Source organism: Tupaia chinensis, unplaced genomic scaffold, assembly GCF_000334495.1.
Source record: "Tupaia chinensis unplaced genomic scaffold, TupChi_1.0 Scaffold000253_1, whole genome shotgun sequence".
In the NCBI taxonomy this organism is placed as follows: Eukaryota; Metazoa; Chordata; class Mammalia; order Scandentia; family Tupaiidae; genus Tupaia; species Tupaia belangeri.
The window spans coordinates 858863-873974 of record NW_006159733.1 but is presented as its reverse complement, the minus strand read 5'-3'; the positions used below and the strand labels follow the sequence as shown (position 1 = coordinate 873974).

Genomic DNA, 15112 nt, shown 5'->3' with positions numbered 1-15112 from the left:
CCTAGCTCAGATACGGTGAGAGTTCCATGATCCCCAATGGGTAGTAGGACCAATGCCCCTTTCCAGCATGAAGCAGTTACAGAAGACAGATACCCACCTTCAACTTCCCAAAAAGATTTATAGGGATCATCCCTCTCAGGGGAGGCAAGAGAAAGCTAGCAAATGGAAGCAGGAAAGGGGGAATCTGCCTCTGGAGCTGAACATTCCCAGCCCAATGTAATACAGGCAGGAGATTTCCAGAGAAGATGTCTGGCTGATTAAATCATATTTGATATAACCAGTGCAATGAATCAGTGGGCCCAGCCAATGATCGTCCAATATGACCTCAATGAAAAAAATTATAAACCTCACAGAATGTGGTCTTTAGAGCCACTCTCCCTGCTCAGGCCTGCTCCCACCTCTCGGGAGTGTATTTTAACTTACACACAGACACAAACACACACACTCAAGTGTATTTTAACTTACACACACACACACAGACGAAAAGGGGTTAACCTTTATTGGGCCAGCAGTTAGTGTGGAGGTTAAAGCAACTATCTCCCAAATGGCCTACTGAGTGGTTTGAATCCCAGACCCAGCAGCTTGACAAACACACCAGGTTTGCATGCGTGCATGCCCACCCCCCTGGGAAGGATGCTTTCTCACTTTCCCTCTCTGTGTCCCTTTCTGGAGAGTGAATGCATCCTATGGAAAAAAGTTTTAAAAAGTTAACTTCACTAACTATAATAAGCATAATTTTCATCATGTTATTCTCGTGTGTGTATACTAGAGCTTGTATGCGCTTGCCAAAGATGACAGAATGAGAGGAGAAAGTACCCCCCACGGGAATGGTCATGCTTCTCCATCCCTGCTCCCATTCAGGATTTTGGGCATGTGCACACATGCATGCAGCGTGTTTCTAAGGCCATCAGGTCTAGGACTCAAATCATGCAGTTGGCCATATGGGACACGCTATCATAGCCACCAGCATACGAGCAGGCCCCTTCATACTACTCTTTAAACTACGATACACTCCTGTTTCCAGTTAAAGAACACTATGAAGTCCAGATGAGTTGGTAAAGTTAAAGTTTTGACTGGCTAAATTTGTTTACTCTATAATTTTGTCACCACAGATTAATGCATTAAGTATTTACTGAAACTCAAATTTGCAATCAATACCCCGGGTTAAAAAATGATCAAGACATAAGCATAGTTACTGCCACCATTAAAGTCTCTTTTTAAAAAATGGCATCTGTTCTTCATTATGTTTTCAACATGGGATACAATTCATCTCCTTACTCCTTTTGAGGGGCTACTTGAAAATTCCATCCCAGCCACCCCCCAGGCTTGTTCTGTAATGCAGATTCTCTGCAAAGTCATTTAAGTGGGGAAGTTAACAGACCTTCTCCCACAGAAGAGTGGTGACCAAAAAAGAGCCATCAGATTCTAAAACCAAGACACAAAACATCTTATTATACGGTTTTTGTTATGTTTAAATGCTCATACCATTAAAAAAAAGAAAAGGGAAGGTGACATTCTACAGAGCTTGCCATTGCCAGGTCAATGACAATGTCAGGATTTTTGGTCCACTGCTTCGAGAGCACACAGAAAGCACTAGAGAAAAGTCTATGCTACACTGGCAATAAATTCCTTGGCCTCCTTTTGCTTACTTGCACCTTGCCTACCTATTTTGGTTAATAACAACTAGATTATAATATAATTTTCTGTTGCTACAATAAAGCACAAAAATTAATTTATAATAAAGTATGAGTTACTTCATATTTACTTTCCTGCAGTTCCATATTCCCATTTTTTAAAATGATTGTGTGTGTGTGTGTGTGTGTGTGTGTGTGTGAGAGAGAGAGAGAGAGAGAGAGAGAGAATAGTAGCTGGTGAGAGAGAGAGGGATACTTAATAGGGTCTTGTCACACTCCAATCCCCTTTCCCCAATGCTCCCCAGCTCCTAAGGATCCTGACACCCTCAAGACTGGTGTGTTTACAAGCCAACCTGGGGATCCAAACCCACAGTCACTGCATGGTTTCCAGCCTTGGAGGGCACTTGCATTACAGTTGCACCACAACCCCTAGGCTCCATTTTCCTATTTTAATTCTGACATTAGAACCACCACCTACTTCTTAAGGAGCATTTAGAATGTTAGGAAGCTTTTGTAACATATTAAAAGCTTTAAATTTCCTTTTGTTTTTGTAAGTGACTTAGAAGTCCTAAGAAATGATTCAGTTTTGGTTTTAAACATGTTACTCATATAGAAGTTTAAATTATATGCGTCTATACTGATGTTCCATAAAATTGGAAACAATTTAATTTAGTTCCAAAGGAATCAGAATGATCCATTTCTTTGTCCTGCTTAAGCTAGATGAGAAACATCCTAACTTCTACTTTTTCTATTTACCCATGGGTAGCTATGCAAGAGTACTTCAAAAAGTTACTGAAAAAATAGAATTAAAGCATAAGTTTATTTTGGTGCAAACATTTTTTTAAAATCCATCAACAGTTTTTTCATAATATGCATTCCCATACTTTTTGAAGACCCGCTGTATGTTTTACTTACAGACTTGGAGAAAGAAAAAGAAATGAAAGAGAAAGAAATGAAACCTCTTTCTGTTTCATGGCATCCACTGAAGTTGAAAGTGGGAGGGGACAAGAGCAGGGAGGCAGTCCCCAAAGTAGCAACAATTTCATGAAGAATCGGCAGTGAACTCTACTCAGTCTCATGGGTTTGCATTATTTATAATGGGTTTAAATTAGACAAGGACCAGGATATAACTTTGTGTGCTCCTTTTCTCAAGGTCATAAAAAGCATCCTAGAAAAAATGAATTAATAAAATAATTCTTTAAAGAAATAGAGAATGCTTTGAATAAAAAGCACTGAAATGCACAAATGGTAAATAAAAGTATTGTATTCTGATCTACAGTCTCGCTACCTAAACGCAGCTGAGCAGTAGCAATGTGGATACCTGCACATAGTCGACTGTGGTTCAAGTCCTGGACCTGGTGGCTTAAACCTCATGATGGGCGTGTGTATGTGCACTTGCGCGTACCCAAGATCCCAAAGAGGAGAATGGAGGAGAAGTTACTACAGTGTTGCCAACCCTCCAGCGGTGATTTCTCGCTTTCCATCTGGTGAGCGTATACACCCTATAGCAAAAATCTCTCTTAAAAATGACCCCAGTCACAAATATAGTGAAATAGTCTATTTCCTTATGAATATTTTTTAAAAACTGGGGACAAAAACAAAACCCTGAAGGTTTTCTAATTAGCCACAGTACATGGTAGCTCAAATGTAAATTAAAAAAAAAAATTTCAGAGGAGCCCCTCTTAATGTCCTTTTACATACGAAAACAGATGCAAGTGCAAAGAAAAGATTTCCCACCATGTCTGTATGAGAGTTGTTTGCTATAGGGCATGGGCACTCTGGAGAGACAGAAATCACTGCCCCCTCCTACCATCCCCAGAGGATGGCCACGCTACAATCCCTTCTCCTGCATTCTCCTCTCTGGATTTTAGACACCACGCTTACGTGCCTGGGTTGAGGACTCAACTAGTGGACAACTACATGGGAGTTGAGCGATGTAACCATTACTCCATCTGCTGGTCCTACAATCCTGGTATTTCTTCAATGGATGCTTCATATTCACAATCCTGTTTGACCTCTATTGCTCACTTTTACTCCTAGTTTAATGGATTTTGCTAACTGTAGGGTCACTGGGAAAGTTATGACACATTTTTGCATAGAAAAACATAAATATGTGTTAAGTCCCCGATGACCTAATACATACTATGCTACTTCCCTGTCAATTCTTTCCACAACCAAAATCAAGCCAGTTGGTCAACCTACCAAATTTCTTAACTGTGAAGGTTTTAAAAAACATGCCCCGCGGCCAGCAGGTAGCATGGTGGTTAAGATGACTATACTCCCACACGGCTGACCACAGTTTGAGTCCTGGATCTGGTGGTTTGCTTTCTCTCTTTCTCTCACTCACTTACTCTCACTCGGTTCCCTTTCTGGTCAAATTAAAATAAATAAATAAAGTTAAATAATAAAAGAATTCTTTAAAAAAGTAAAATACAGGGGCTGGCAGGTGGTGTGGTGGTTAAGGATGCTGGACTCCCACATGGCCAACTGTGGTTCGAGTCTCGGACCTGGTGTTTTGCTTTCTCACTTTCCCCTTCTCTCTCTCTCTCTGTGTCCCTCTCTGGTCAAAATAAAGAACAAACAAATAAATAAAGTTTTAAAAAAGTAAAATAAAATAATGACAATGAATAAAATTAAATAAAGTAATTCTTTTAAAAAAACAAACATGTCCTTCACTGATCAAGGTTGTGCACGCCTATAATTCTAGCTATTTTGGCTGGGGCAAGAGGATTACGACACAGTGAGGTTCTGCCAAAAATACCTGAATCTGTCCAGATAAGCCATTTTTTTCATCCACGGGAAAAAAACAAAAACTTGTGCTGCAATCCAAAAATCACACTGCTTATCATATTTGGTGTATACATAATTCCTGATGCTAAATATCACATCCAATTCATACCACACTGATTTTTTTTTTTTTTTAAGATTTTGCTATAAGGCACATGCATTCGCTAGAGAGACAGAAAAAAGGAAAGAACGAAATCAGTCCCCCAGGAGGAGTAGCCATGCTACAATCCCTTCTCCTCAGGATTCTGGGCACACATGCACGCACATTCACCAAGTATGTTTTTCAGGCCGCTAGGACTGGGACTCGAAACGCAGAGCGAATCATCTGAAATCTAGTGCCTCAACCACCACCCCACCAGCTAGCCCAATATACTAAATTTAAAAAACAAACAAAGAAAAACCACTTTTAACCTTTACTACACATTCTTTGTTAGAGGATTTTCATGGTTCCAGGTTTTGAAGGTTCATTCACTCTCTCAAAATGAAAAGCCTTGGGGCCAGCAGGTGATAAAGTAATTAAGGTGCTAGATTTCCTTGTGGCCAACCATGGTTCAGGTCCCAGACCTGGCAGCTTGTTTTCTCACTTTCCCACTCTCTCTTTTTGGTTAAATTATAAACAAATAAATAAACAAAAACAATTCTAAAAACAAACAAACAAACAAAACCACAAAAACCTAAAAGCCTCTTAGGTAATAAGTTAAACTCTTTTTTTCTTTGAGAGTTTTTTTTCGCTATAGGGCGCATGCGCTCGCCAGACAGAGACAGAGAGACAGAAAGCGAAAAATAACCCTCCAGGGGGTATGGCCACACCGCAATCCCTTCTCCCCCATTCTCTTCTCGGGATCTTGGGCACTACGCACACGCGCCCGGCGTGATTTTAAGCCACCGCTGGGACACAACTGCGGTCAACTACGTGGGAGTCCAGCGACATAGCTATTATGCTAACTGCTGGTACCAAGTTAAACTTTTAAAACAAATTTTTGTTGTTGTTATTTATTATTTATTTATTTCATGAGGGAGCAAGAGAGAAAAAGCCAGCCATCTTCAATAGAGCCTCCCTGGCCCCATCCACCTCCAGTCTCAGCTGGCATGCCCAGGGAGGTCCCAGGACAAGACCTTTCCCATGTAGGTCCAGTTACAGTACCACCTGTTTTTTTTTTGTTTGTTTTTTTAAATTTTGCTATAGGGCAAGCGTGCTCACTGGAGAAAGAAAGTGAGAAAGTATCACCGTGGGGGAGGTGGCCACACCAGAATCCTGTTCCTCCAGCCTCCCCTTGGTATTCTGGGTACACATACATATGTGCCCAGTGTGGTTTTTTTCATTTCTTTATTTATTTTAATTTGGCCAGAGAGGGACAGAGGAAGAGAGAGAATGCGAGAAAGCAAGTCGTCAGGTAGGGGACTCAAATTGCAGTCAGCCATGTGGAAGTCCAGCGCCCTTAACCACTACGCCACCTGCCAACTGCACCCACAATGTGTTTCTCAAGCCACTGGAGCAATAGCACAGTCAGCCCTGCGGGATCTAGCTGCCTTAACCACCCTGCCACCAGCTAGCTCTAAGTTAAGAGAGAGGAGGGCTGGCTCTGAGGTGCAGCAGTAATGCACTGCTGATAAGGTGGATCCCCACAGGGTGACTGTGCCTTGAGTCCCCAGCCTCGCCAGCCTGAAGCACACCAGACACACATGTGAGTGCTCAAGATCCGACAGGCTGGGACTGCTGGAGGCGGCGCTCAGGGTGACCAAATCCTGTGAAGGGTTTTTCTCTCTCTCATATGTTCTATTACAAATAAAATAAATTTTAAAAATATGAAAAAAGTAACAGATATTTTTAAAAAGGAAGAGAGAGCTTACATTTGGCAATAGAATTTCTAGTTGAAAAAGGAGGCAGAAAGTATAGACAAACGCTACAAAAATTTCTTCAAAAAATTATCCTTGGAGGAGCCAGCAGGAGGCATGGTGGTTAAAGGTTCTGGATTCCCACATAGGCAACTGCAGTTTGAGTCCCAAAGCTGGTAGGGCTTGCCTTCGTGTTTTCCCCTTCTCTCTCTGTCTCTTTCTGGTCAAATTAAAAAATAATAAAAACAAATGGAGGTAAATAAACAAAAATTCTATTTTTTTTTTTTGGAGGTTTTTGCTATAGGGCACGTGCACTCACCAGAAAGACAGAGACAGCAAGCGAGAAATCACCCCCCTGGGGGATGGCCATGCTGCAATCCCTTTTCCTCCATTCTCCTCTTGGGATCTTGGGCAAGCATGCACATGCGCCCGGCGTGAGTTTAAGCCACTGGGTCTGGGACTTGAATTGCGGTCGACTACATGGGAGTCCAGCAACATAGCCATTACGCTAACTGCTGGTCCCAACAAATAATTATTTTTAAAAAATGTATGCTTGGAGCCAGATAGTGGTAACAGTGGTAAACCATGAAACTCCATGAGGCCGACCCACATGGAAAGGTTCTGGGTTCCTGCCTGCAGACCTCTCTTGAGAATGCTGGACAACTGTGTGCCCATGATCTCAGGCTGGCTGAAGCTGGAGGTGGACCCTACTGGAGATAACATTTCTCTCCCAAACTTATGGGGAAAATAAACAGACTTAAAAAAATCGTAGTCTGGGACCAGGAGATGGTGTAATGATTACATCACTGGACTCCCCTGTAGCCAACTGTGTGGTTTGAGTCCTGGACCTGGCAGCTTAAAATACACCGGGTGCATGTGCATGCTTGCCAAAAAAACCGAGAGGAGAAGAGACCATAACATGGCCAATTCCCCTGGGGGGATTTCTTGCCTTCTGTCTGTCTGGGTCACGCTGTTGAGCACACACACCCTATAGCAAAAATCTCTTGGAAAAAAAAAAAAAATCCTTCATTAATTTTCTTACTATGTCAGGTATCAGAATAAACATTTACTGGCAGCGATAGTGATATTTGCTGTGGTATATCCTTTTGCCCCTTAATTCTTCCAAAGGGATGCTGGTTTGGAAGGGCAAATCTTTAAGTCCTACAGGGATGTACAAATTTGTGGTCCAGAGGACAAATGCTGGTAACACAGGCAAAGCAAGATAGCAAATTGAGTATTAAAAAAAAAAAATTCTTGAGACCAGCATATGGCATAGTGGTACATCACTCGACTCCCACATAGCCGACCAGTTTGAATCCTGGACCCGGCAACTTGAAACTCATACCAGGCACATGTGCGTGTGTGCCAAAATTCTAAGAGGAGAATGGAGGAGAAGGGGCTGAGGTGTGGCCATCTCCCCTGGGGGGGATTTCTCCCTTTTGGTCTCTCTGTCTCTTCAGTGAGTGTATGCACCCTATATTAACAATCTCTCTAAAATTTTTCCTTTCTAAGAGTTTTATTTGCCATAGGGCATGTGCACTCACCAGAGAGAGAGAAAGTGAGAAATCATCCTCTGGGAGGATGGCCATGCTGCAATCCCTTCTCTGTTCTCCTCTTGGGATCTTGGGCATGCAAACACAAACATCTGGTATGAGTTTCAAGCCAGTGGGCCTGGGACTTGAACCACAGTTGGCCATATGGGAGTCCGGCGCCTTACCACTATGCCACCCGCTGGTCCCAGAAATATTTTTAACAGGAATAAAAAAGGAGATAAAGCCAGTTGTATGAATATAATCCTCCACCCAAAGTGATGTTGAGTTGTTCCTGAACTATTGGGTCGTCAGAAAAGTCATGACATATTTTTCTATGTAAAAATGAGTCATGACTTTTCCGACGACACAATAGTTAATTTAAAAATGTTTCAATCAGCAAAACATGGGGGGATGAGGCGATAATATTACCTAGACATTAAAAATCCTCCAGAATGGACACCAGTCCAGAAATCCTGCCCAAGTGCCCCCGATGAATACCAGTCCTGGCTCTTGGGACTGACCCACATGATGCAAATAAGAAAAATCCCTGTACCTTTATATCTAAAATTCTTGTCTATTTTTCATTTTCAGTTCAAGGTATCTTGGGGTGTTATTGGTGGGGAAACAGGTGTAGTCCTCATGCAAAAACTAAAGGCTAATGAGGCTGGAGAAATTCCTAAATTTTCACAAAAACCACACTGAAAAAACAGGATGGCCACTGCTTTGGGCTATGTAGCAAAAGTTTGGGAATTCAATGAAGCCACGTAACTGAACACAATTTATGCTGAGTGTTTAATTTTCAAAATGTGCCAGGTATAGAGAAATACAAACGAGTTTTGAATATTTACCCTTAGGGAAAAAATAGAGCCGAGCATCCTGGAGGTTGATTCTTGTAAGACTGAATTTGACCAGTCCCAGTGCCAGATCCCACATGGCTGGTCACGCAGTTTGAATCCCAGATCCCACACCTTGCAAAATGTGTCAGGCATGTGCATGTGTGCCCACGATTCTGACAGGATGGAGAAACAGGAGAGGGAACTGCAGCATGATCGCACCCCACTGGGAGGTGCTCTCTCCCAAACTCCCACCTGTCCTTCTGTTTCTCTTTGGCGATTAAAAATAAAAAATAAAAATAAAAAAAAAAGAAGTAGTAAGACTAAACAATTTACTTTTTGAAAAGTTCACTGAAAGGACTTAAGTTTCCATTGTAGTCTTCCATTGTGGAAATGGAAAATGGTGTGGCTGTCCTGCCCAGTGGTGTGGTAAAAGTACTGTATCTGAGCTCACCGGCTAATAGAACTCTAAGAACATCTCATTTACAGTAAGGGAACCTCCCCCACAACTATTTGCTTTACTGTATGTAAAGTACCCAAACTTAATGGAAATTAAATAAAATAATAATAATTAAAAAAAAAGACTGCAAGTTTTCCACAGAACCAAGATAGAGATGTGACTGAGTCAGGATTCTTTCTAGTAGGATCTGGGGCTATACCATGAGGGAGAACAGAAAGAATGAACTAAGAGCAGTAATAAAATGTGACCACAGCACTCTGAGACGCCCCAGGTGCAAGATGTGAGCATTATGAGCTGTTAGAGAGTAAGATTTGCCTGGAGGACTATAAATGCACACACACACACACACACAAATTTACCAATTGCTTAAACGATAAATCTTGTAACAAGCGTCCAATTAGCAGTATCAATGGGAATGAAAGTGAGCGTGTATTACTCATGACTGTAGAGCTGTAGGGAAGTTATAGAGATGAGAACCCAGAGAAGATGGCTGATCTCAAACACCTGCGTCTGCCTCTTCTGCCTCTACCTCTTACTAGCTTCCTAGCTATATATATGTCCTTGAGCTATTTTATGTGTCAGGGTTTCAGTTAATTGGTTTTGAGTACAATTTGGGCTTAGTAGTTGAAACAATGTTGCAACATTAGTTGAAACAATATGCAATTGCTTCTGCCCAAATTCAATGTCTAAGTCCCAGACCTGCCTTCACTTTACCTATTATTACAAATGGCAGAGAGGTGCAGGAGAGGCTCTTTGGGATGTACCTTCTCATTTCCTGAATTTGGATGCATGCTGACTCAAATGTCAAGTAAAAAATACAAAAAGCTTTCAAGGTAAGACTTTGTGTATATTCTGGGGTTTTGGTGGTTAGCCACTGGAAAAGATTAGGGTAGGAGAACAACTAAAGACCTCAGAGCTTTGATCTGATATAAATAAAGTCAAGTCAATGATATGATATGGCAATAGATTACTGCTTAATACAGGACCAAAGATTTTTAAATTTCCTTATAAAAGCTCCTTTAAAAACATAAACTAGGGGACCAGCAGATGGCGTAATGCCTACGTCGCTGGACTCCCATGTAGTTGAGCACAGTTCAAGTCCTGGACCCGGTGGCTTAAACTCACACCAGGCATGTGCGTGCACGTGCCCAAGATCCTGAAAGGAGAATGGAAGAGAAGGGATTGCGGCGTGGCCACCTACCTGGGGGGACAATTTCTCACTTTCTTTCTCTTTCTGGCGAGTGTACGCATCCAGTAGCAAAAACCTCCAACAAAAAAAAAAGAAAGAATGTAAATTAGGTAGGTACCAAGGCAAGAATATTCTCAAAAAAGATGCATTGCACGCTGCCCCTTTGAACTTTTTTTCAGAATGCATTGAATGAAGGGTTCTCTTTAATTTGGTCAAGATTCCATATAGTGCTTTTAGCCACAGGGCAAGAATGGCCAGTGTGGACAAATGGGGTATTATCTTATGCAAATGCCAAATACAGCCTCCTAGGACGGGTAAAAATCTGCTGTTAAAAGACAGTTGTAGTAAGTATTATGCAAACGGTATGAGAACTGCGAGGAGGCAGATGAGTGACTGGCTTCATTAACGTTAGTAATAATGTACTTTACAGCATCACTCTATAGACACAAGGGTGCTTTGCTTACCACTTCTGTTGATGTTTCTGCGTGTTCAGAAGTAACATGTTCTTGAAGAGATGTCTCCGTATAGCCCATTTTTCCACAATAGGGACAAGTAAAAGACTGTGGCTGCTCTACAGAGAAAGCTTCCCCGCCATAGTACAAATCTAAAAAATAAAGTGGAATGCACTGAGGAATAGTTATTTTTAATACATAAAACTGTAATCACATGGTCCAACAATTTACAAACAGGCACGCACACCTGAAGTGTCCATCAGTAACTTGACTATGTTGAGGGTAGTTAGATAACCTTTCAGTTTACATTTTATCCTCCTTATCCCCACAAGAACTACTCCACGGTGCTCATCCAAAGCCTCTTTCTCAGATAGTTCTTATGGTCTTTTTATTTTTTTAATTATTATTTTATTTAATTTTATTCATCATCATTTTTTAAAAGAATTGTTTGTTTATTTAATTCCATTTGCTGTTATTATTATTATTTTTTAATTTGACCAGAGACAGAGACAGAGAAAGCAACAAAGCAGGTCGCCAGATCTGGGACTCAAACTGTGTCAGCCATGTGGGAATCCAGTGCTTTTAACCACCACACCACTTGCCGGCCCCTATTATTATTTTTTTAAATAATTATTTTTATTTATCTTTCTCTCTTTTTATTTTTAAAATTTGATCAGAGAGGAGGAGGAGAGAGAGAGGGAGAGTGAGAAAGCAAGCTGCCAGGTCCAGGACTCAAACAGCAGTCGGTCATGTGGGAGTACAACACCCTTAACCACCATGCCACCTGCCAGCCCCATCATTATTTTTTTAATTTGACCAGGAAAAGTGAGAAAGGAAACCACCAGGTCTGCAACTGGAGCTCAAACCATGGTCTGCCATGTGAGATTCCAGCACCTCAACCACTATGCCACCTGCCAGTCCCATCATAGCTATTATGGTCTTAAGAGAAAGCAAAGCAAACAACTCCCCACACTTCCTTCATTTAATTTCGAAACATGGCTCATTCCACATCTGATTCTAATTTTATTGTGACTTATTTTTTCCTTATCTATGCACATAATGTGGCAACACTGATATCAACAGGAAGAACCAGCAGGCTGTATCATATATGGGACATGAGTGGTCAGAAAGAACAGATGCCCTTGATCCATACTCCAGTCCCACATGCAGCTATGTCTATAGAATATACCATCTCAGAGCAGGGAAGACTCTAGACATTGAGTTCTTACAGATGCTAACCTGAGTGGGATAATACCACAACACACACCGGGCTTCAAAAAGTTCATAGAAACTGGAATTAAAGTGAAATTCACGCATAGTTTTTCCATAATATGCATTTGCCATGAACTTTTAGGAGACTCCTTGCACTCTGCCCACTGGGTTACTGAAGAACTAAACAGAGCCTATGGGAATCTGACTTCATAAGTACATCTCAGGGAAGAAGGCTTTTGTGTGACTCCCTCGGCAACACAAACAAAATAAAATTGAAAGTATATTCAGTATTACCATGCTGTTTCACTATGAAGAACTATTTGATTTAAAAAATATATATATAAAACAAATATCAACTTAACAGCACATAATTGCTTTCATTACAAAAAGGAAGTCCAGCAGGTGGTATGGTGGTTAAGATGCTAAACTCCGACATGGCTGAAGGTGGTTCAAGTCCTGGACCTGGCAGTTTGAAACTCAGAATGGCTACCCCCACCAGGGGGTGAGTTCACAGTCTCTTCTTACTGTCTCTCTCGCACTTGCCCTATGGTAAACCTCCCCCTCCCCCAAAAAAAAAGGAAGAGGAGAAAATGTTCATTACACAATAGGTTTGCACATGTTCATTTTTTAGGGAGATGTATTATACGACTTTCAAAGTTTTTACTCACTATGTATATACTGGCCATTTAGTATGTCTGTAAAACTTGCCAGGTAGATTTGAAGATAAGTATATTAAAAAGAATAGAACACCCTTACCTGGTAAAAGGCATTAGAAAACTACAGCCACATCATACTTACTGGTAAAAGACTGCATGCTTTCCTCCTAAGATCAGAAACTAGACAGGGGTGTCCAGTCTTGCCATTTCTAGTCAGTACTTTACTGGAAGATCTAACCAGCGTAAATGAGAGGCATCCAGATGGAAATGAAGAAGTAAAATGAACTCTCTTTGGGGGCCAGCAGGTGGCATGGTGATTAAGGCAGCTGGAATCCCACATGGCTGACCATGGTTCGAGTCCTGACCTGGCAGCTTGCTTTCTCACTTTCCTTCTCTCTGTCTCTCTCTGGTCAAATTCAAAATAAAATAAAGTAAAATAAAATAAATGAATAAAATTTAAAAAAAAGAACTCTATTTGCAGATGATACGACCTTGTATATAGAAAGTCCCAAGAAATCCACTAAAAAACTATTAGAACTAATAAACAAGCTTGGCAACCTTGTAGGATACAAGATTTATATAGAAAAAAATCAACTGCTTGATTTTTTAAGTAAACAACTCAAAAAATTTTCAAGGTCCCATATACAACAGAAAAAGGAATAAAATACTTCAAAACACATTCAATGGAGGAATCTGGATAAGGGGTGTGATGACTCTGTAAATTAGTTTGCCTTTTATTTATTTATTTATTTTTAAAAATATTTTTGCCATAGGACACTTGTGCTTTCCAGCAAGACAGAGAGAAAGAGTGAGACACAGAGCAAGGACTCACCACCCCCTCCCTGGGGAGATGGCCACGCTGCAAACCCCTCTTTTCCATTTTCCTCTCAGGATCTCAGGCATGCACGCACACATGCCTGGCGTGAGTTTTAAGTCATCATGCACAGGACTCGAACCACAGTTGACTATGTGGGAGTTCATTGATGTAACCATTATGCTATCTACTGGTCTTGATTTCAAAAAAAAAATTTATTATTATTTATTTATTCATTTATTTATTTTAATTTTACCAGAGATATACACACACACATACAAAGAGAGAGAGAGAGAAAAAGTGAGAAGGCAAGCCACCATGCCTGGTACTCGAACCGCGGTCGGCCATGTGGGAGTTTCCAGCACCTTATCTACTACACCACCTGCTGGTCCCCTCGATTTCAAAATTTTTTAAAAAACTACAAAAATTGGGACCAGCAGTTAGCCTAACGGCTATCTGGACTCCCATGTAGTCGACTACAGTTTGCGTCCCGGACCCGGTGGCTTAAAACTCACACCAGGCACGTGTGCATGTGTGCCCAAGATCCTGAGAGGAGAATGGAGGAGAAGGGATTGCAGCATGGCCATCCCCCCTGGGGGGTGATTTCTGCTTTCTGTTTCTCTGTCTCTGTCTGTCTGGCGAGCGCACCCGCTCTATAGCAAAAACCTATCCAAAAAACCCCTCTTAGAACACATAGGTTCACAGCAGTTAGTGTAATGGCTATATCGCTGGACTCCCACGTAGTCGACTGCGGTTCGCGTCCCGGACCCGGTGGCTTAAAACTCACACCGGGTGCGTGTGCGTGCGTGCCTAAGATCCCGAGAGGAGAATGGAGAAGGGATTGCGGCGTGACCATCCCCTCTGGGGGGTGATTTCTCGCTTTCTGTCTCTATGTCTCTCTCTGTCTGTTTGGCGAGCGCACACGCCCTATAGCAAAAAAAACTCTCAAAAAAAAAAAAAAGAAAAGAACACATAGGTTCAAATCTTCCACATCTTATATTAGGCAATGATTTTTGGTATATGCTATCAAAAGCACATATACAAGGACCAGCAGTTAGCGTAATGGCTATGTTGCTGAACTCCCATGTAGTCGACTGAGGTTCAAGTCCCGGACCCGGTGACTTAAACTCATGCCGGGCACGTGTGCATGCATGCCCAAGATCCTGAGAGGAGAATGGAGGAGGAGAAGGGATTGTGGTGTGATCATCCCCCCTGGGGGGTGATTTCTCACTTTCTGTCTCTCCGTCTCTGTCTTTCAGGCGAGCACATGTGCCCTATAGCAAAAACTTCTCAAAAAAGAAAAAAAAAAAGCACACAAAAAATATAAACTGGAAATTGTCAATATTAACTTTTGTGCTTCAAAGCATGTCATCAAGAAAGTGAAAAGACGAACCACAAAATAATGGAAAAGTTTTAGAAATCACTGACCTGATAAGGACCTGTATATAGAAAATATAAAGAATAATTAGTTCAGTAGGTGGCATGGAGTTTAAGATGGCTGGATCTCATATGGCCCACTGCACAGTTCAAGTCCCTCCCAGATTGGGCAGCTTAAACAATACAATGGGTGCATTTATGCGCATCCCCAAAATCCCAAGAAGAGAATGGAAAGGGGATTACAGTGTGGCTGTCCACTCTGGGGGCGAGGATAATTTCTCATTTTCTCTCTTGCTCTGGTGAGTGTGCATACCCTATAATAGAAAATTG

At 41.5% G+C, this 15112-nt stretch overlaps 1 protein-coding gene across 1 annotated transcript in view; it reads right to left on the bottom strand.

The window, feature by feature from the left end:
- The window catches only part of KCMF1 (potassium channel modulatory factor 1), a 101359-nt gene that overhangs the window by 21260 nt on the left and 64987 nt on the right, over nt 1-15112 (bottom strand). Inside the window, exon 3 of the mRNA XM_027772111.1 lies at nt 10736-10875. Coding sequence (XP_027627912.1) covers nt 10736-10875 — 140 coding nt within the window. The remainder of the gene's footprint in view (nt 1-10735; nt 10876-15112) is intronic.